Genomic DNA, 22,125 nt, shown 5'->3' on the forward strand with positions numbered 1-22,125 from the left:
ATTCCTGCAACTTGAATCTGGAATTTTAAAAAAAACCTCTTTGAAAACATATCCTGCTATTGAAGTGACAACCCTCAAGTCCTACTGGGGTTCCTTTTGAGGAAGTAATCAGCGTGATTTTGGACCTACAATACCCATCTTGATTAGTGACTATGATCTGGGTGGGATTGGCTCAATCTTGCTTCTTAAACACACACTTAGCTTTATAGGGAGTATTTACTTCATCATAGTTGGATATTCTTATTGAAAAAAATAGGCTTTAGTCCTGAAACATATTTCTTTTAAAGCAAGTGCAGCTGAAACCCCTGCAACATTTTCAAGGAAATGCATGTAGTGTTAGGCTGTCAGTGTATGTAGTAATTAAAGCAAAGGCTAATTATCAAATGAAAATTTAAAGATATAAATCTGGTTTATCCAAAGTTTATTATAGTTTGCACGTCCTCTCAATTGGTGTTATTTCCATTCAACAGGTCAGGAAAGCCACCCACATGTTTCACTTGATGTAAGCGCCCCAGGCAGAGAAAATGACATCCAGGAGCCAGAATCCCAAAGCAAAGAATTCATCCTGGCCATGTCTCAGTCCAAAAGAAATGTGTGGAGCCAGCAGCAAAAGTCTATACAGAAGAGGAGTGAGGCACTCACACAGCTCACACACTCCTGCTGCGAGAGTGGCTGCCTTGAAAGCAGTATACGTTCGCTGTGCTAAAAGTGTATCAGATACCGGTATGAAATCTAATCTATTGCTGTCATACATTAGGAAATAAATCGTGTTGTGTTTAGAATCAGGTAGCTCTGATACCTTCCTTATCACATTTTGTAGTTTACTGTTCAGTTTTGCCCTGGCTATGTACCATTTAATTTGAAGTACTGTTCAAACGGGCAAAAATTTAACCTCTGAGTTTCTAACAGGTAACATGCTCTTTGGGTTTCTTTTTCTTTTTTAAATAAATGTCCAGTTCTGTATGTTGCTTCCATTATTTCTTGCAAGAGCATAGCATCATGCTACTTTACAAAAGAAATCATCAGGAATTCTATAAGTTGTGTTCCCCCTGAGATTCACCAGAACTAAGGCCAGTTTGACATAAACAAAACCAGCCCAGGGTTACTACTTCTGCTTCAACATTCATGGACCTTGCTCCCAGAGTAACTTGAAAGGAACAAGTATTCAGTGGGCTCAGTGGAGCAAATGCAGCCAAGCATCCATCTAGGAGACTACTATTTAGGGCCAAACCAAGCATGATACTACTTTGGTGAATGGAGCTCCCAGCATTTATTATCCTTTCAATAGGTACCAGTACATACACGGGGGCCTGATCTGAGACTGGTGGAGGATAAGCTTGTTTTACGGACATGAAATAATGTCTCAAACCTCTATTCGCTCCACTGGAACAAACACACTACTGCTTGTATATCCCCAGGTGAGCATCACTCTGAGGGACAGATTCCAGAATTGGGTAGGGGGAATCCAGCAGCAGATGCCCGATCTCCACTATCCTTACTGGTCCATTTTGGAATGGGCCAGTCCCCAAAGTCCAAACGGATCCAAAATGGCCTCATTTTAACCATCCGCACCTCTGCCTGTGACATTTCCCACAGGTCCCAGAACAACGGCCTACAGCCCTGTGTGGGCCATAAACCCACCTCGCCACTCTCCTTGATTTTGTAAAGATGGTGAGAGAATGAGGCATGGCAGGCTCATGGCCAGGAGGAGGGGGTTGGTAGCACAACAGGGTATATAGGCTTTCCTGATCTGGCATGGGTTCAGTTGAAAATGACACTCAAAATTCACCCGTTGTTAATTTCACTTGGTTTAGTACAGTGGTTCCCAAACTTTTTGGACCACCCCCTTGGTTCCACAAACTCAACCCCAGTGTCCCCTACCCTATTCTATAAAAAGCACTATTTAAAATAGGGGTTTGCATGACTCACTAAAAAAGATAATAATAAAATTTCAAAACTGTAACAATTAATTGCACATCTATTCAAAATCAAATTAAAACTTTTTAGTTGAAATGTATTCAACAAAACTGATGAACTTGATCCAATGGTACCAGCTCTTCCAAGTCTGGGCAAAAATTCTGATAGTTTCCACCAAATTTGCCCGCATGGTGCCATAGCTTGATCAATTGTAAATTAATGAACAACACAGTTGAGGGCCCCCCTGCTACCCTCTACCGCCCCCTGCTGCCCTCTTTCCTCTTATTGCCCCCCTAGGTAATCCCACCGCCCCCCCAGGGGGTGGTACTGCTCACTTTGGGAACCACTGGTTTAGTAGGACCGGCTCTGCACTGGATGGATGTTCTGTGCCTCACTACGTAAGTGACGTCAAGTCGCAGCCGAGTTAGGACGACCCCAGCGAAGGCTTTCAAGGCAAATGAGAGGCAGAAGTGCTTTGCCATTGCCTTACTCCACACAGTCTTCCTCAGCGGTCTCCCAGCAAAGATGCTGCTTAGTTTCCACGATCCGATAAGATCAGGCTATGCCACGCCACCTTCCCTCCCCCAAAATACTGTAGTCTATGATATTCAAGTAGTTTTATGGGGGAAATCTTTCAGAAGGAGAGCTGCCTTCCCTCCCTTCCGTTCATCACTACACATGACTAAAAGATACATGTTGGCTTAGTTGCTGTAATCACGGTCGCACTCAGTGCCTCATAAATATGGGTCCAATTTCAGGGGAGGGAGAGACAAGGTTTTGGTCAAGGTTTAAAGCCACACTCTTGGATATATTCTCAATTAAACTGTGAAAAATATAAGGATTTGAGAGCATGTTTTATGGTTACTTGTTAATAATTGTAACAGTGATATTTACATGAGCCAAATCATCATAAACATACACTAGAATCAAAGGGATTTGTTCCTCTGGCATGCACAGCTAACACACATGTAGTCACTTAGCATGTGGAATCAGCAGCCTAGCCAGAGACAAAGATGCTTCTTAAGAATAATGACAAGATCTTATTTGCTCTCTTGGATGACAGTCAGAACTGTTTGGCACATCCAAATCTGCTCTGATTCCCCTAGATGGCTGTCTTGCCTCAGTGTAAGGATGCCTCTAAAGGTGCAAGCACCAGGTCATTACTGGCCCATGGGGTGACATCACATCCCAACATTTATTAGGCAGACTTTGTTTACGAGGTGGTTTGCCAGTGCCTTCTCCAGTTATCTTCCCTTTACCCCCAGCAAGCTGGGTACTCATTTGACTAACCTCGGAAGGATGGAAAGCTGAGTCAACCTTGAGCCGGCTACCTGAAACCAACTTCCATTGGGATCAAACTCAGGTAGTGAGCAGAGCTTTTGACTGCAGTACTGCAAGCTTCCTACTCTGTGCCACGGGGCTCTTTTTAAGGAAAATGTGGAGCAAGGATGGATTACAATCTGAGCTGGCCGGGCTCTCTGGTGCAGGACTATCAGGGGGTCTGGCTCGTTTGTGCACCCAAAGCTCCAGAGAGTTCACTTGTGCACAAGCAGAGTCGTGCTGTACTCATCGTCATCAGAACTGGGCAAAGGGAAGGTTTCCCTTCCACTGAAAAAAAATGGCATCGTTCATGTTTGAATAGAGTGCCATATACATTTCAGAACCCTGCGAGCACACTGAAAGGTTTTGAAGTAGCTTTGCTCCAGTTCTTGAAAGATGTCTGATATGACACTTAATGCTATTTCACAGCCTTCAGAACCAGCATTGTGTAGTGGTTAAGAGCGGCGAACTCTAATCTGGAGAACCAGGTTTGATTCCCCACTCCTCCACACGAGCGGCAGACTCTAATCTGGTGAACCGGGTTGGTTTCCCCACTCCTCCACATGAAGCCTGCTGGGTGACCTTGGGATAGTTACAGTTCTTGCAGAACTCTCTCAACCCCACCTACCTCACACTGTGTCTATTCTGGGGAGGGGAAGGGAAGGCAATTGTAAGCCACTTTGAGACTTCTTAAAGGTAGAGAAAAATGGGGTATAAAAACCATCTCTTCTTCTTGCTCCGAGACTCGCCACCTTCACCTCATTCAGAATGCCAGAATAACAACAACAGGATACTTTGCAAGGCTGTTATCAGGATTAGTATCACAAAAAGGGGGATGGGGGCTCGAGCAAAGCGCTCATAGGAAGGCGAAGCACCATGATCATGAAACAAGTTGGCCCTGATTTAGTCTCCTTGGCAGACATTTTAAAAAATTGTTGGGCCCGAATAATTACTTTGGTTCAGAAATGGAAAACATTAGATGAAATCAATGCGGTCACCACCAGGAGCAATTTTGCAAAAAATTGTTCCACATATTCCTCCCACCAGGAGATGGGTGGGTTTGGTCACCTTTCTTTGGGAGGTCCTCTTCCTCTTGAAAGACATTATTCATGGAGGTCCATGTGGGAACACACATTCTTTTGACAAACGACTAGTGTGTGGCATGCAGTGCGGAAGGAAAGGAAAATAAACTGCAGAGAAAGGAGTTGAAACAGCACCAAACCCGTGCACGTCGGTTGCCTATTTTCCCAGCCACAGCAATTTTCATCACACACCACCAGGCATCTGGACAGAGTCTGGCAAAACAGGACTGTCAACCGTGGACTGCACCGAGCGTTCCCATTCCTGATTTCAGTCTTTCAGGACAGGAAACAAGAGGGGTGAATGCTTGGCACCCAAAACTAAGGCCATTTATGCAGGGTCGATTATGATGCTTGCTCAAAGCCGCTTTTTAAAATCTGCCCTTTAAAATGACTATTCATGGTCCTGATGCAAGAGGAGAAAGTCAAACAAATTCCACACACACACCCCACTCGCCTGCTCCTTCGTTCCTTGGTTTGCATAGCCATTAGCAATGGTCGTTTGCATAGCTAAGCCACGGCTGTGATTTTTCATGGTTCCTTCAGTAAATGCTTCAATGCAGGGGGAGGAGCAAATACAAAAGGTAGTGCTAAAGGGGCTCTTAAGAAATGCGAAGCAGGTATGCGCTAGCTTTGCAGTGACAGCTGGAATGACGGTTCAGCATGGAGAAATAAAAAAAAAATGTGGGGCACTTCAGCCTGGAATGCACTGTTAATTACCAAGCATAAACAGCCTAATGGTTGGGCCCAAAGATCCTCTTTGGCTCTTTGTGTTCTGACCTAGAGCCCCCTCCTCTGACGCTTTGCCGCCTGACTGCCTGCATTGCTCTTACCATGTGCCCCTACGGATCAGCTAGGACGAGCTGCCTGTGCTGTGTACATGTTTAAAGTACCGTTTTTATCAAAGAACTCAAAGTGGTTTGTATACAATTCCCAGGAGGAACACCCCAGTACTGCTCTCCCGGCTCGGTTCCACTTCCTGCCCCACCTTCACCCCCACACGCAGCTCACTGGTTCTTTCTGACCTGGCTCAGCTATAGCAAGAAGGAGGAGGAGGAGGAGGAGGAGGAGGAGAAGAGTTGGTTTTTATATGCTGACTTTCTCTACCCCTTAAGGGAGACTCAAACCTGCTTACAATTACCTTCTTTCCCCTCTCCACAACGACACCCTGTGAGGTAAGTGGGGCTAAGAGAGCTCTTAATAGAACTATAACTTGCCCAAGGCCACTCAGCTGGCTTCATGTGGAGGAGTGGGGAATCAAACCCAGTTCTCCAGATCAGAGTCCACTGCTCCAAATCATCACTCTTAACCACTACACCATGCTGGCTGCAGTTTGTAGCAACAGCCACAGCATGACCTTGCTTGTGCGGTGCCCCAGTCTGTGCTCTACCTCTCGCCAATGTTCCCCTCTGTTTCCAAGCTGACCCTCCAGTTAGGGTTGCCAGCTCTGGGTTGCCAGCTCTAGGAAATCCCTGAAAATTTGGGGGTGGCGCGCGGGGAAGGGAGGGTTTTGGAAAGGGGAGGGACCTCAGTGGAGTATAATGCCATTGAGCCCACCCTCCAAAGCCGGCATTTTCTCCAGGAACACTGATCTCTGTCGTCTGGAGGTCAGTTGTAATGCCAGGAGACCTCCAGGTCCAATGCCTCCAGTAGGCTAACCCTAGTGCTCAGTCCTAGTCCACAATCAGCCCTGCTTGGCCTCACAGCTCTACTCCATAAGAAAGGCCCTGCTGGATCAGACCAAGGCCCATCAAGTCCAGCAGCCTGTTCCCACAGTGGCCAACCAGGTGCCTCTAGGAAGCCCACAAACAAGACGACTGCAGAAGCATTGTCCCGCCCGTGTTCTACAGCACCTAATATAATAGCATGCTCCTCTGATCCTGGAGAGAAAAGGTATGCATCATGACTAGTATCCATTTTGACTAGTAGCCACGGATAGCCCTCTCCTTCATGAACATGTCCACTCCCCTCTTAAAACCTTCCAAGTTGGCAGCCATCACCACATCCTGAAGCAGGGAGTTCCACAATTTGACTTTTATCTGTTTTGAATCTCTCACCCTCCAGCTTCAGCAATGACCCTGCATTCTAGTATTATGAGAGAGGGAGAAAAGTTTCTCCCTATCCACTGTCTCCATACCATGCATAATTTTACAGACCTCTATCATGTCTCACCTTAATCACCTTCTTTCCAAGCTAAACAGCCCGAAGCTGCACAACGCCCTGCTTTTGGCCTGACACTGGCACTCCCTCCTTGTGCCTTCTTGCCCTAAGATGGTGGCCCCAGCTGGAGACACCTGCTTGGATTTAGAACCTGAAGGTCTGCCTACTCCCCTGATGAATTTCCCTTGGATTCATCTGGTCCCTTCTGCCTTGCCTCCAGCTCACCTCCTGCCAACAGTAGCCTGATATAGCTGGGATACATCAGGGGGGAGTCTTGACCTGCAAGGGGGGGTGCCTATTGTGGTCCCGCTTATCTGAGGAAAAGGAGAGGATGACAGACGTGTGCCACGAGCTACCAGAGGAGACCGAACCTTGAGCTTCTAAATCTTTCTTTTTCTACTCCAGGGAAACACTTCTGGTTTCACTAGCCCTGTTTCTCTTCTCTTTGTCATCCACCCCGTAGCCGTGTGAGCCAGACCGCACCAAAGACATCTGCCGATATAAGAGAATAAGAGAACTGGGGAGAGGCTATGGCTCAGTGGTAGAGCATCTGCTTGGCATGCAGAAGGTCCCAGGTTCAATCCCTGGCATTTCCAGTTAAAGAGACTAGGCAAGGAGGTGACGTGAAAGATCCCTGCCTGAGAGCCACTGCCAGTCAATACTGACTTTGATGGACCAAGGTGTGATTCAGTATAAGGCAGCTTCATGTGTTCCTGTGTTCAACAGGCTACAAGAGGCCTTCTATCAACCGAGATGGCCAGATTAAGCACTTCCCACTTTGCTGCCTGGGATAGGAGGGTATTCAATGATAATCTCCAGTTTTTGCAAGCAAATTAGCATCTGACGAAGCGAAATGAAATCTGCATGTCTCGATCCTACCCCAGAATTTTCAAACAACATGACAAAAAAGAACAACATGCAAGGGGAGATGTAATTTGAAGGGCAAGATCAGGTGGAGACTCCCAACTGTTTTATCAATTGCCTGCAAAATCACAGCATTGACAGTAAACAGAGAGACCCCACCTTTGCGCCGGAAAAAAGCAGGTTGAGAATTTGGTCGAACAGCTGTTAAAAAGTACACAAAGAGCTTTCATTTTAGTATTTATACAGGACTACGAACGCCATATAAATTCATTTTCTATTAAGCACTCTGAAGTCCCTAGCTTACACACAGTATCTAGGTTTCCCAACACTGACTGGGCAAATGCTGGGAGATTTTGGGGGAGATGCCTGGGGAGGGTGGAATTGGGGGAGGCTGTGACATTCCTTCTGCCCATCCTCCCCAGAGCAATCCTGCTCCAAACTCCCTCAAGGTTAATAAGTGTCTTGTGGGGGGTTGCACGATGCCAAGCTAGGTTTGTGTGGCATTCTCCAGAGAAGTGTATCCCAGACTTCCAATAACACTGAAACACAACTTTCTCTGAATTTAAAGTGGAGGCACTCTTCCCTCTGATACTCCTCAGAAACTGTACTCCTTAGAATTTAAGAGTAAGCCTTATGCTGCCTTAAAAGAACTCATCATGTTTCTCTGCATGAGTTTCTCTGCACGAGTCACTGATCTTAGCATATCTTTTGACTGGCAAGCAGTGAGAGCAGGGAAATGTCTCATGTAGATATACAACAGGCAGCCTCCTCTAACAACAGTAATTCTGCTGGGCCTCTACATTATAAGTGACTAGTCGCACTTCATATAAGACAATTCCCTTACCCAGAAGAGAATGACTTGGAAGGAAGCCAGTTGGTAAACTGTGCAGACAAGTTGGGCAACGTCTGCTGTGGAAGGACAATTTACAAACTGTTTTTGTCCCACCCTTTTCCCAAGGCACTCAGGGCAGCTCACACACCTCTCACACTCACTGCCCACCCATTTTATCCTCACAACAATCCTGTTAGGTAGGTGAGCCTAGGAGAGAATGGGCTGGCAGGGGGCTTGAACCCGGGATCCCCCAGTCCAACATTCCTCCAAGGCTCACAGGAGCATTTAATTGCATGTGTTCTTTAGGTATCAAGTCCCATTAGCAATTCTCCCATGGCACACTAGTGTGCCCCAGGACTCGTTTTAAGAAATTACTGCTCTAGCCTGCATCTCTTGCTGGATCACAGCCAACATCATTCACTTGGCACCACCACTGCTTTTACCATTTGCAATTGAGGTGCAATTGAGACTTATATATAATCCTTTGACCCAGATATACACTTGACACATTTTTAATTGTTCAAGCCAAGCAGCACATTGTCAGTTTCTGCAGCGGGAACAAAGCACAGAGACCTCAACTCTGCTGCAGTTGCCTAACTGAGAATGTGAACACACTGGCCATTTATGCATGGCTGCTTCCTCGCAGTCACCCTGCAAACTTCATCATGGCTTTGCTTTGATTATGCTCGCATTTTCCAACCATCAGAGGTCGCCTTGCTCTCCCCGCACGTTTCTGTGCATTTCCCCCATGTTTTCTGGATGCTGGCTAAACACAAATCCAGAAAATGTGGGCAAAATGTGGGGCAAGCGAGGTGACCTCTGACTGTCAGAAAATGCATGCATAATCAAAGCAAAGCCCCGAAGCAGTCATCATCATCATCATCATCACCATTATCATTACCTTTATGTGGAAGGACAATTTACCACAAGGAAACAGCCATGCATAAATGGCCACAGAGAGATGGAAAAGTCCTGGGCGGCTACCTAGGATGGCATGTGGTCACAGGTGGGGCTTTTGCTGCAGCTGAAATCCCTGGCGCTCCAAGGTTCAAGTAAAAAGGTAAAGGTCCCCTGTGCAAGCACCGGGTCTTTCATGGGGTGACGTCACATCCCAACATTTACTAGGCAGACTTTTGTTTACTGGGTGGTTTGCCAGTGCCTTCCCCAGTCATCTTCCCTTTACCCCCAGCAAGCTGGGTACTCATTTGACTGACCTCGGAAGGATGGAAGGCTGAGTCAACCTTGAGCTGGCTACCTAAACCGACTTCCGTCGGGATCGAACTCAGGTTGTGAGCAGAGCTTGGACTGCAGTACTGCAGCTTACCACTCTGCACCATGGGGCTCCTAGGGTTCAAGTGGGGATAAAAGAGGAGAGACACCATTAACTGAAAGGGGATCTTCGGGGAGACATTTTCCTACACTTGTAAGCACATATATTAACTTAGTCATTTTTTTAAACAAAAAGGAATTATGTGACAGTAAATCTAATTATATATCAAAAGTGTAATCTACCTGGGATCTATAAGGATCCCAATGTTAATTTCTCACAGATGTCTAATACCTTTGAGGGTGTGTAAAGTGCTATCAAGTTGTAGCCGACTTATGGTGACCCCAGAAAGAGGCTTTCAAGGGAAGTGAGAAGCAGAGGTGGTTTGCCATGGCCTCCCTCTGCAGAGTCTTTCTTGGTGGTCTCCCTTCCAAGCACCTATACTGCTTAGCTTCCAAGATTTGATGAGATGAAGCTATACCATGTCGCCTTCCCTCCTTTTAATACCTTTACCATGGCTCTTTTTCTTCATCTCAAAGTTTGGTTAACACTTTGTATTGTAATTGCTACATCAACATAAATTAGCTCTTCCATTCTTAAACAAGAGTTTTCACCACACTGGGGTCATTTAGACCCATTTTCCAGTAAATTGGATATGAGCTTTTTCATTCCCCCCACTCCCCAATTCACTTTTACTCATGGCAAATGTCTTTCAATACCCTGACCTGTATGGCCCAGGCATCAGATCTTGGAAGCTAAGCAGGGTCATCCCTGGTTATTACTTGGATGGGAGACTCTCAATGAAGTCCAGGGTTTGGTACACAGAGGCAGGCAATGGCAAAGCAGTTCTGAACATTTTTTGCCTTGAAAACCCTACAGGGTCACCATTAGTCAGCTGTATTTGACAGCACTTTCCACCACCACCTCCAATGTCTTTAACACCATTTCAATGAAATCCTGAAAAATTAAAAAATAAATAAAGAAAGAAAAATCAACCCCGTTACAATGGAACGAGAAACACAGCAAATTTAGAGGGGTGGGGTCTTATTTTTAATAATCTTTTGGATAGATGACCCCCCGAAGGGCAGGAGGATTGTAAATACCCCTTAAATGCAGATGTTAGTACAATTGTTTGTTTTGGCAAGTGTTTATCAGAAGAGCTGCACATGGCGCCTTGCAACCGAGGAACCACCCAAGGTACTTACGGCCCACAAGCAGATACTGGTAGCACTGCACGGCGTCCACAGCCAGGAGCAGCGGATGATTGGCGTTAAAGGGCGGCTGCAGCTCATTCCACAGGGGAGTCCTGAGGAAGCAACACAAGAGTATTAATATTTAAGCTGGAAAAACAAAAAGCAGCGTCTGTGTCATTGCATCCGATTATTTATGCAAGAGAGTGAAAGTGTTTATAATTATTTAAACCCATTCGCTACAGGCATGAAACACTTCACAGACAGATGGGGAAAAGGATAACAAATGGCCCCAATCCCCGAGTCAAGATGAGAAAATTAAATATGTGCCAGAGGACACTTGGCATATTACGTTCCCGACACTTGAAATTCATTTCCATTTTGATTAAAAAACAAACAGATTTGCCTTGCAAATCTCAGATACTCATTCCAGGAAGGTGCCCATGTACTCTTCTCTCGAGTATGGGAGAGGAAAATGTTCCCTTTTTATAGGTGTTACTGGTGTGGTTTGAGGTGCAGATCATGCCCAAGTGTGCTCTGCCACATTGCATCAATAATCTCTGAATTGGGCCTGATCTGCTGACTTGTATCCTGAAATGGCTTCTGTTGATCAAATCATACGCAAAGTTGAATCCTTATGGAAGACACATAGCTGCTGCTTGAAACTGCATCCTTGTGTCTCTTCCTCCAACCCTGTAGCAGCTTGCTTAGACAACATAGTGTGACATCAGTGCAAATTTCCCGCACCCCACTCCACTGGCTGCCGGTTACAGGGATGGACAAACCTGCCATACACTGAAGCAAGCCAGGATAGTTTCAGTCACCTTTATTGGCATGATAAAGCCAGGATAGTGTGATTGTTAGTGTCCAGTTAGGCTCTGGGAGATCCAGGTTCAAATCCCCACTCTGCCATGGAAATCTGCCACGTAACCTTGGACCAGTCACACACTGTCTGCCTAGCCCATCTCAAAGGGTAGTTGGAGTAAGGATAAAATGGAGGAGGAGAGGACAAGGTACAATGCTTTAGACTTCCATTGGGGAGAAAAGTGCAATATATATCTGTTGGGTGTTTTGCAGATGCAGCTAGGGAGAGTAGGGGACGCGAGACCCACCCTTCCCCCTATCTGCTGTGATGTTTAATATCCAGTCCAAGACTGACATATTTCCATTCATCTGTTGGAATTCCTAAGCAAAAGCAAGCGATGCACGTGTGGATAGCTGGAAAAATCCACTCAAATCAGTCCTCAAGGAGAAGATCCCAGTTACAAGGTAGTTTCAGAGGGTAGCCATGTTGGTCTTCAGTAGAACAGCTAGCTATGAGTCCAGCAGCGCCTTAGAGACCAATAAGGGTTTCGGGATATAAGCTTTGGAGAGTCAAAGTTCCTTTCATCAGAGGACAGTGGTCTTTTATGCATGAGTACTTTGACTCAAAATCACAAAATCACACAAGGGTGGAAGAGACCACAAGGGCCATCCAGTCCAACCCCCTGCCATGCAGGATCCCACAATCAAAGCGCTCCCGACAGATGGCCATCCAACCTCTGCTTAAAGACCTCCAAAGACAGGGACTCCACCCCCCCACCCCTCGAGGCAGCACATTCATGTTCACCCCTGGACTGACCTGGTTGTTCCTTGGAGTTATGAATAAGTTTTCTGTCCCTCAGTTGACCTCGTGCCCACCCCGCGCTTTTCTTGGGTTTTCCCAATGCTGTTTTGCTACGCATTTAAAGTCTGCTCTGAGATCAACTTGGTTCAAATTGTAGCATTTGTGTGCATAAGGCATTTGGGTTTCCCCCTCCTCCTCCAGCTGAGCCGTGGGAAGGAAACAAGTATTTGCATAATAGGAACCAACTTAGCTGCACTTGGATGGGCTGCATTGAAATATATTACAGCACAAAAACAGTTGCAAAAAAATGCAAAAAGGATTTCCCATTAAGGTAATTTGGCCCAGATAGACTACTCTGACACTGGATTGACAGCCCCCAGAGTGGAATAATGGAACAGAGTCTGTGCTCTAGGACTGGAATGACAGCCCCCAGAGTAGAATGACAGACCCAGGGAACAGAATCTGTGCTCTGGGACTGGAATGACAGCTCCCAGAGTGGAATGTCAGTGCACTCTGGGGGTTGTCAGTCCAGTGCCAGAGTAGTCTATCTGGGCGAAGTGACCTTCATGGGAAATCCTTTCTGCATTTTCTTTGTAACTGTTTTTGTGCTATGTATTTCAATGGAGCTCAGGCAAGTCAATTGGCAATCCTGGCTCCCATAATCTTCAATAGGCCTTCCAGCCCCACCCATTGTTTCCAGCGGGCAATCCTGTCACCCCTTTTAGTACATCCCTTTGCAGACTACAGCCAATTACAAAGCAGTATTTTCAAGGGGCAGGGACTCAGACACTCCAGATTTGTACTGGTGATTCTGCAGCACAAACATTTACTCCTGATACTCCAAGACTTTCTTCAGGGCAAACAACCACCATGCAAAGGATTTTGAAAATTCAGAAAAGTCTAGGTCAAGGGAGCATCGAACCCAAGGTAAAAGTCCCTTGCATAAAATACCAGTGTTGTGTGTTATCCACCAACTTCTTCCCTCCACACAATGTGCAATTGAAAAAAGTACATGACATAAACATTTAAGAGCATGAGAAGAACATAACACCATTTCCCTACACCTCTGCTCAACTGGTACCTGGGGGTCACAGAAATGCAAGATGCTTGCATCACATGGTTTGTGTGATGGTAAGGTTTTTGGAAAGACACGGGTTTGTGATGCCCCCACGTCTCCCCATCATGTGTATTTTAAGCCCGATATAATCCTAACGTGGTGCTGTGTAGCATCGTACCACACTGAAGAACAGGGAAAGCATATAAAGGATCACAAAACTGTGAACACCGAGTTGTGCAAAGTTACGGAGCATCGATCCGGCCAGGATCTGCAATCCCATTACAACTGGCTCGTTTTGACAACGGCACCCTTGAAAGGCTGCCGTTGTCATTTTAATTAGGGCTGGCCTCTCTTAAATAGCTTGGTAAATCAAATATTGATCAGGCTGGGCCAGGAATTAGCCAGCAGTGAAGAAAACTGGAGCCTACCCAAAAAAAATCAATTGAAAAATATTTTAAAATGTCAAAAGCACTGATAATATTTTCTCAGCAATTCCCCTTTCATTTCGTTTCTAAGTCAGGTCTAGTTTCTCTAAATCGCCTTGAGAATACTTTGGCTTTGGAGACCCATATAGGACACTTTGTCTAGCCTCTTGCTATGTGCCGCTGGGGGTGGGGGACGGGGACAGATGGCGGCCCCTGGGCTGGATGTGGCCCAAGGGACTTTCGGTGGGGCCAACCTGTCTGTCTCCTTTCAGTCTCTTTTCCCAGCTGGGCTGCCAAGCAGGAAGACAGAGGCATGCTGCTTCAGCCTCCACTCGGGAGGGCAAAGAATGCAGATGTAGGGAACAAAGTTTGTGGATTGGGCATGGGTGGTTCTGCAAGCTGTACTAACAGGACCGGGCTAGGTGGCTGACTCGGGGTAAAGAAGGCCTGATATATTAAACAATTCAGCTACTTGAGCATCAAGTCCAGCAGTCTGTTCACACAGTGGACAACCAGGTGCCTCTAGGAAGCCCACAAACAAAATGACTGCAGCAGTATTATCCTGCCTCAGTTCCAAAGCACCTAATATAACAGGAATGCTCCTTTGATCCTGGAGAGAATAGGTATGCATCATGTCTAGTATCCATTTTTACTAGTAGCTATGAATAGCCCTCTCCTCCATGAACATGTCCACTCCCCTCTTAAAGCCTTCCAAGTCACAGCTGACTTATGGCGACCCCAGCAAGGGGCTCTCAAGGCAAGCAAGAAGCAGAAGAGGTTTGCTATTGTCTTCCTCTGCAGAGTCTTCCTTGGTGTTCTCCAACCCTGCTTAGGTTCCGAGATCTGACAAGATCGGGCTATACCGTGCCACCTTCCCTCTGTCCGTTGAGCATCTTAAAAAGGTAAAGGTAGTCCCCCTGTGCAAGCACCGGGTCATCACTGACCCAAGGGGTGATGACACATCATGACATTTACTAGGCAGACTGTGTTTACGGGGCAGTTTGCCAGTGCCTTCCCCAGTCGTCTTCTGCATTTCTACATCTTAGCTTTTTTTAAAAAAGAAGGCTCCAGCGTGGCCCAGGCTCTTAATAAACAAAGCAGACTTTTCTTGAACTAAAATGGAGAGCACCCTTCACTCACTTTCCACAGGTTTCGTTTTTCAAGAAAAAATGTCTTGCCCTCAGAGCAGTACACCTATTTTTCAAGAAAAAATGTGTTGCCCTCAGAGCAGTACACCTATTGTAGTTCTGCACAAGTCATGGTCCTGGGCAATGGAAGGAGGCTAAACCAGAATTCTGATTCATGCACAGATGCAACAAGCAGTCTCCTCTGAAGATGGGGGGCAATTCTGGCATTTAATACAGGGCCGGTGGTGTGCATGGTGCTTTAGGAAACACAAGAAGGCTGGTCTTTGCCCTGAGGAGCTTACAATTTAAAATACAACAAAAGGAGGAAAGGGTGGTCAGATCCCAGGATTAAACCAGAGTCGAATATGACAGACTTATGCACTACACAGACTTATCCACGTTGTTTCTATGGAATTGCTGCTTTAGGAGTGACTGCGTACTCTAATCAAATATGATACAAAGGCATGGCAGAACTATTTGGAAGGAGGCAAGATGACCATAGCAATTCGCACAGAGAAACAGCAGGCATCCTCCTTTGCAAGAGAGTATTTTGGGAGATTGAAACCTTTAACTATCTAATGAACGTATTTCTCTTGTTGCGCTATGCAAGTCTAGTGCATCCCAGTTAAGGGAGTTTCTGCTCTAGCCCTCTGGGCTGCAAAGAATAATTCTGAATTGTGTAGAAAATGTATATTTGACATTTCAGGCAGAGCTGAGTAAGGCTTCCGTTCACCAAAGGGTGGGGCTTACATACTCTTTACTCCTCTCTGTGACTGAAGATGCAGAATGAGCTATGCTGTATTAACAAAATGTGTCACTGAGGTAGACTACTGTTGCATAAAATTTAGGTGACCTTTGAGCCCAGAATTCAGAGTATTCTTTCAAGCACAAAGTACACACAACCCTGAGTATAATAATTCCTATTCCTGGAGGCAATTAGTCAGGCTCCTTGTAGCAACAGGACTGCCTCCCCTGCGGTGCTCGGTCATGAAGAAGAAGAAGAGTTGGTTTTTATACCCTGATTTTCTCTACCTTTTAAGGAGAATCAAACCAGTTTACAATCTCCTTCTCTTCCACTCCCCACAACACACACCTCGTGAGGTAGGTGGGGCTGAGAGAGTTCTGAGAGAACTGTGACTAGCCCGAGGTCACCCAGCAGGCTTCATGTGGAGGAGTGGGGAATCGAACCCAGTTCTCCAGATTAGAGTCTGCCGCTCATGTGGAGGAGTGGGGAATCAAACCTGTTTCTCGAGATTAGAGTCCACTGCTCTTAACCACTACACCACGCTGACTCTCTGACAGTTTTGCCCATCTGAACAAAGCCTTTGGAAGGTACCTCACTGGCCACTGTGTAAACAGACTGCTGGACTTGATGGACCTTGGTCTGATCCAGCAGGGCTTTTCTTATGTTCTTACTTGCCGCCCTGCAAATGGAAATGATCACCAGTGCCCTGTACAAGTGTATTTTCTGTTGAACGGCCTGCCTAAGGAGGGCAGGAAGGCTTCCACACTTCTACCATTTTTCAGAATGTGCAAAGCAGAAAAACGCGGGAGAGTATTATTATAAAGGGATTTCAGCTGTAGTAATGGAATGGTTCAGGAGGGCACTTTTGTAATGGAGTATGATTATAGGCTACTGCAACATTGATTGTACGTATTATCTTGCTTTTAGCACATTGTCTTCTATGTTTGTAATCCTCTTCCTGCAATGTTTACAGTATATCTTGCCTTAGGCAGCTTTGTGTTTGCATTGTTTTCCAACTTTGCAATCCTGGCCTTATTGCACTGCTTATTGGAAATTTTATGCAATCTAATTGTTTTTTTAAATATTTTGTAATCTGCCTTAAGTGTCAGTGAGAAAGGCAGGCTGTCTATAAAGTACATACATAAACACAAAGTAAAGAATAAAATAATTAGTCAAACTGCCAAATATTCTCAGGATTGTGTACATGTTGCAATTTTGCAGGAAGAGAGAAAAGGCACAATGCAAGGGAAAGAGGGCAGAATTCCACTGAGCGTCTCAGCTGTTAGTTTTTAAAACCGGTTTCTAAAGGCACGCAAGGCCATGTGAAGATGAATGCCTGATGAAATGTCAGGAGCCGCAGTGATGACTAAATAAGATCTCAGGAGGTAGAGGGGTTTTCAATGGCTTGCCACTACCCGTGACTAAAATATTCAGAATAAATTATGGCAGGTAGTTAAACTGCAGGACATGGGATGCAAAAATAAAGGAAATTGTTATATGGACAAGGGATGCCAGCCTCCAGGGGATCCCCCAGAATTACAGCTCATCTCCAGACTGGAGACCAGTTCCCCTGGAGAAAATGGCTGCTTTGGAGGGTGGACTCTATGGCATTGTACCCCACCAAGGCCCCTGTCCTTTCCAGGCTCCACCCCCAAATCTCCAGAAGTTTCCCAACCTGGATGTCGCAAAAAAAAAAAAAAACATCCCCCATCAGTGGCTAGGGCGGACCTGGCAACCCTAATATGGACCCATCTGCCAGTGGCTACAATGTTTTCCTTTGCTTTTTCTTAGCACAGATTAAATTGCTTGGGTAGCAAGAAACCCACTAATCCTCTCCTGCAGACTGCCCAGGGATCGGCACAGACCCCATGTGGCTTCAGAGATCTGGACGTTCCAAATCTAAACATCCAAGAGCTGGAACTCATTACACACTATAACAGCAAGACAGAACAAAAGGAGTGGCAAAGAAATGATGGGTTACCTAACCAGCGTCCAGCTGGCCCTCGGACAAGTGGCCATCTCCAGTGGGGTGTCGTCACTGATCTTTGGGGCGGTGCTGAGTGGTCGGGGCTCCAAGACGTGCTCCACCAAAGTCCCGTAGCAGCTGATGATATACAAGGACTCCACTACAAACTGTTTGGACTGCTCTGTTGGCAAACAAAAATCCCAGTAGAGGGTACACGTGAACATGGCATCTGCCAGCAGAAAGTTCCCATGTTGTTCTGGCCATTAAAAAGGACATTTTAAAGGAACTGATGTACAAATTTAACTGTTTCCCTCCCCAAGATCATGGTAGACGTCTGATACAGCCACAGGGATTCCCCACCCCAAACCCAGAGAAACTTTAGAATTACTAACTTGTCCACTTAGTATGGTTTGGTGGTTAAGAGCAGTGGTTTGGAGCGGTGGAGTCTGTTCTGGAGAACCAGGTTTGATTCCCCACTCCTCCACATGAGTGGTGGAGGCTAATCTGGTGAACTGGGTTGGTTTCCCCACTCCTCCACATGAAGCCAGCTGACCTTGGGCTAGTCACACTCTCTCAGCCTCACCTACCTCACAGGGTGTCTGTTGTGGGGAAGGGAAGGTGATTGTAATCTGGTTTGATTCTGCCTTAAGTGGTAGACAAAGTCGGCATATAAAAACCAACTCTTCTTCTTCTATTACTACTTCTACTTTTACTTGTAGATTCAACACCAGTAGCACCTTAGAGACCAACAAGATTTTGTGGGTGAGAGCTTTCCCAAGGCAAAGCTCCCTTTGTCAGATACCTGACAATTCTAGCTTTTCTACTGCAGAACAACATGGCTACCCTCTGAAACTTGTGGCTCAGGTTTGTATCAAACATGAGAATCCCGAAGAGTTTGTGGCTTCTGGTGCTTGGACCTTGGAGCAGGATCTCTTGATTCCTCATGACCCCAGACTCTTCATCCCGTGTTACCCTTGCTGTTCTTTATTTCATCCACCTTTACTACAGCCCTCAATCAGTCTCCCTCTCTATCAAAGTTCAGACTGTAAGATGCTCCAGGCAGAGACCCAGGACATCCATTCTCTGTTTTTCCAGTAATTCCCTGAAGAGCATTATACCCTAAACCAGAAACCTTGGCATGCATGCACATACACACAAAAACTTTTTTTTTCTTTTTGGATTGTTCATGCTTTTTTAAAAGACTGAGGTGGTTGGGTGTTGCTCTTTCCTGCAGCTCAGGGTCAAACCAGACATGCCTGACAAGATTTGTGTTTATTTAGAAAGGTGCCAACCTGTGAAGAAGAAGAAGAAGAAGAAGAGGAAGAAGAAGAAGAAGAAGAGGAAGAAGAGAAAGGAGTAGGAGTAGGAGGAGTAGGAGTTGGTTTTTATATGCTGACTTTCTCTACCTCTTGAGGCAGAATCAAACCGGCTTACAATCACCTTCCCTTCCCCTTCCCACAACAGACACCCTCTGAGTTAGGTGGGGCTGAGAGAGCTCTAAGAGCTGTGACTAGCCCAAGTTCACCCAGCTGGCTTCATGTGGACGAGTGGGGAAACCAACCTAGTTCACCAGATTAGCCTCCGCCACTCACGTGGAGGAGTGGGTAATCAAACCCGGTTCTCCAGAGTCCACCGCTCCAAACCACAGCTCTTAACCACTGCAACCGCAGGCTCTCCCTGAACAGGGAAGGGGCCTACTTAAACAAAATGAATATTCTCTCCAGGATCAGAGGAGCATGCTTATTATCTTGGGTGCTGTGGAACACAGGCAGGATGGTGCTGCTGCAGTCGTCTTGTTTTGGGGCTTCCTAGAGGCACCTGGTTGGCCACTGTGTGAGCAGACTGCTGGACTAGATTGGCCTTGGTCTGATCCAGCAGGGCTTTTCTTATGTTCTTAATATGCAATAGGTGGGCAAGAGGACCTAACACCTGTCCCCTGCCTTACCTTAGCTTGCCACATTGTGGCTGTTCTTTAAGACTGGATCGCTTCCAGTACTGCAGTTCGGCTTGGAGAAAAATGCTCAACGCAACAGCCTGCAATGAAGTAAGGAGGCCGGGGGCAGTGCAGGAATTCACCCCCTCACCTGAACACACATTGCTTCAGACGTGAGTGACTAGACACATGCAAAAAAGCACGTGCATCAGTCCCTTTCATCCCTTTTGGCCCTCAGACTGCCAATGTTCCCAGACTTGATCAATTGTTCCTTCCACAGCAATGACCGACGCTCCCCATTGGAGGCTACAATTCAGGCCAAACCAACTGCCCAGAACTCACTCAGGTGGAATTGCGGGAAGGCGGCAGACAGTTGTGTCATGGGCCCAGAGATATAAAGCCCTTTATTTCTTTCGCCAGTAAGTCACAATGAGGTTTTCTTTGCACATATTCAGCATTCTTAACTCAGAGTGGGAAGGTCCTTCCTGTTTGATTTTGGAGGATCCTTCCTGATCTTCTAATGGGATGAGAAAACATTCCCTCATTTATTTGATTTTCTGTATTAATGTAATGTACCTCCTGTAACTGGGCTTTCTGCCAGTCAAGTATATCAAAGCATGAGAAATACAGTTCTTATCTTTACGTTTGGAAGTACCGTAACACCAGACCAGACCTTTTTTCTTAAGTGAGAAAAGGAGGGTGAAAAGGGCAGGGCCTGTCTTGTTTGTTACACAGCAAGGTGTCAGGTCCAAACAGATTTTATGATTTAATTAATTATATTGCAGGGGTGTGTGTGGGTGTGTATGCAATAGATTAGAGAAGTCTACCTTATCATGTTATACATGTAAACATGATAAGGTAGACTTCTCTAATCTATTGGATTAGATAAGAGAGTCTCGAAACTCATATATTGGTATGTATGGATTTTCAATATTTTATACTTTATATTAGATATACTAAATCAGATCTATTGCTGACTCTATGTTAGAGCGAGTTTGTATTATTTTGTGTTATTTTCCTACGACTCGTATATGTTTCCGTAATTCATATATTATGTTTGAAGTTTTACAATAAAAATAATTTTGTTCAAGTTCCAATAAGTTGTGTCCTGCCTATTGTAGGTGTTTAAGCTAAGTAAGCTAAGTTTAAGCAGGACTACAGCTGAACATCAAGAAAACAAAAGTAATGACTACAGGAGAATTACACAACTTTAAGGCTGACAATGAGGAAATTGAAATTGTTTAAGACTTTCTATTCCTTGGCTCCACCATCAATCAAAAGGGAGACTGCAGCCAAGAAATCAGAAGGAGATTGAGACTGGGAAGGGCAGCCATGAAGGAGCTAGAAAAGATTCTTAAGTGTAAGGATGTGTCACTGGCCACCAAGACTAGATTAATTCATGCCATCGTATTCCCTATTACTATGTATGGGTATGAAAGCTGGACAGTGAAGAAAGCTGATAGGAAGAAAATAGATTCCTTTGAAATGTGGTGTTGGAGGAGAGTGTTACGAATTCCGTGGACTGCCAAAAAAACAAATCAGTGGGTTATAGATCAAATCAAGCCTGAACTGACCCTAGAACAGTGTTGGCGAACCTATGGCACGCGTGCCATTTCTGGCACGCGTCGCTCTTTCCGCCAGCACGCCCGGCTCACCGTGGCTCAGCTGCTCCTCGCCCCTCCCTCGCTGAGCTGAGGCAGTGACTTAGCTCTTCCTGCAAGTCGCTGGCCTTTCCGGCTCTGCCCCGCCCACCTCCACTGTAGCCTCCCGGGTGCCTCGTGGTTCCCAGGAGGTTTTTTGGTTCGAGGTAGGAGCTGCCTGCCTGCCTGCCTGTCGCCTCCGGAGGCCCTCCCACGCCCAGCAGCAGCAGCTCGGCTGCACTTGGTGCTCACCGGCTACCTACTCGTGAGTCGCCTCCCTACTCGTGAGTCGCCTGCCCCACGGAGTGTGCTTGAGCCTCCCCGAGCCCTCCCACCAGGGCGTCCGCCTGCCGAGAGAGAGAGAGAGAGAGAGAGAGAGAGAGAGAGAGAGAGAGAGAGAGAGAGAGAGAGAGAGAGAGCTGCCGCAACGGTTTGAGTGGTAAAGCTCAAATGGCGCGCGGGGGGGGGGAATCAGCCTCCGTTTGCATAGTCTGGGTTTTGGGGGGGTGTCGTTTGCAGGGGGAGAGGGGTCTGCTTCAGCCAGAGGGGGTGGGGGGGTTTCAGCCTCCGTTTGCATAGTCTGGGTTTTGGGGGGGTGTCGTTTGCAGGGGGGAGAGGGAAGGGTCTGCTTCAGCCAGAGGGGGTGGGGGGGTTTCAGCCTCCGTTTGCATAGTCTGGGTTTGGGGGGGGTCGTTTGCTGGTGGAGTTTGCAGGGGGGAGAGGGAAGGGTCTGCTTCAGCAGGTCGGGTGAGGTGGCAGTTTGCCTGGGGAGGGGCCGTGGTAGAGCATCTGCTTGGCATGCAGAAGGTCCCAGGTTCAATCCCAGCATCTCCGGATAAAGGGACTAGGCAAGGAGGTGATGTGAAAGACTTCTGCCTGAAACCCTGAAGAGCTGCTGCCAGTCTGAGTAGAGTAGACAATACTGACAATACTGACTTCGATTTTTATTGCGTGCTTCAAAATACATTCCATGACCTGCGTGAAACACTTGAGAAGA

At 46.3% G+C, this 22,125-nt stretch overlaps 1 protein-coding gene across 1 annotated transcript in view; it reads right to left on the reverse strand.

The window, feature by feature from the left end:
* Positions 1-22,125, reverse strand: part of BCAS3 (BCAS3 microtubule associated cell migration factor) — a 698,169-nt gene that overhangs the window by 353,254 nt on the left and 322,790 nt on the right. Inside the window, exons 19-20 of the mRNA XM_056864967.1 lie at positions 17,571-17,736; positions 10,645-10,745 (exon numbers count right to left, since the gene is read on the reverse strand). Of these exons, the coding sequence (XP_056720945.1) occupies positions 10,645-10,745; positions 17,571-17,736 (267 nt within the window). The remainder of the gene's footprint in view (positions 1-10,644; positions 10,746-17,570; positions 17,737-22,125) is intronic.

Source organism: Euleptes europaea, chromosome 19 (assembly GCF_029931775.1).
Source record: "Euleptes europaea isolate rEulEur1 chromosome 19, rEulEur1.hap1, whole genome shotgun sequence".
Classification (NCBI taxonomy): domain Eukaryota; kingdom Metazoa; phylum Chordata; class Lepidosauria; order Squamata; family Sphaerodactylidae; genus Euleptes; species Euleptes europaea.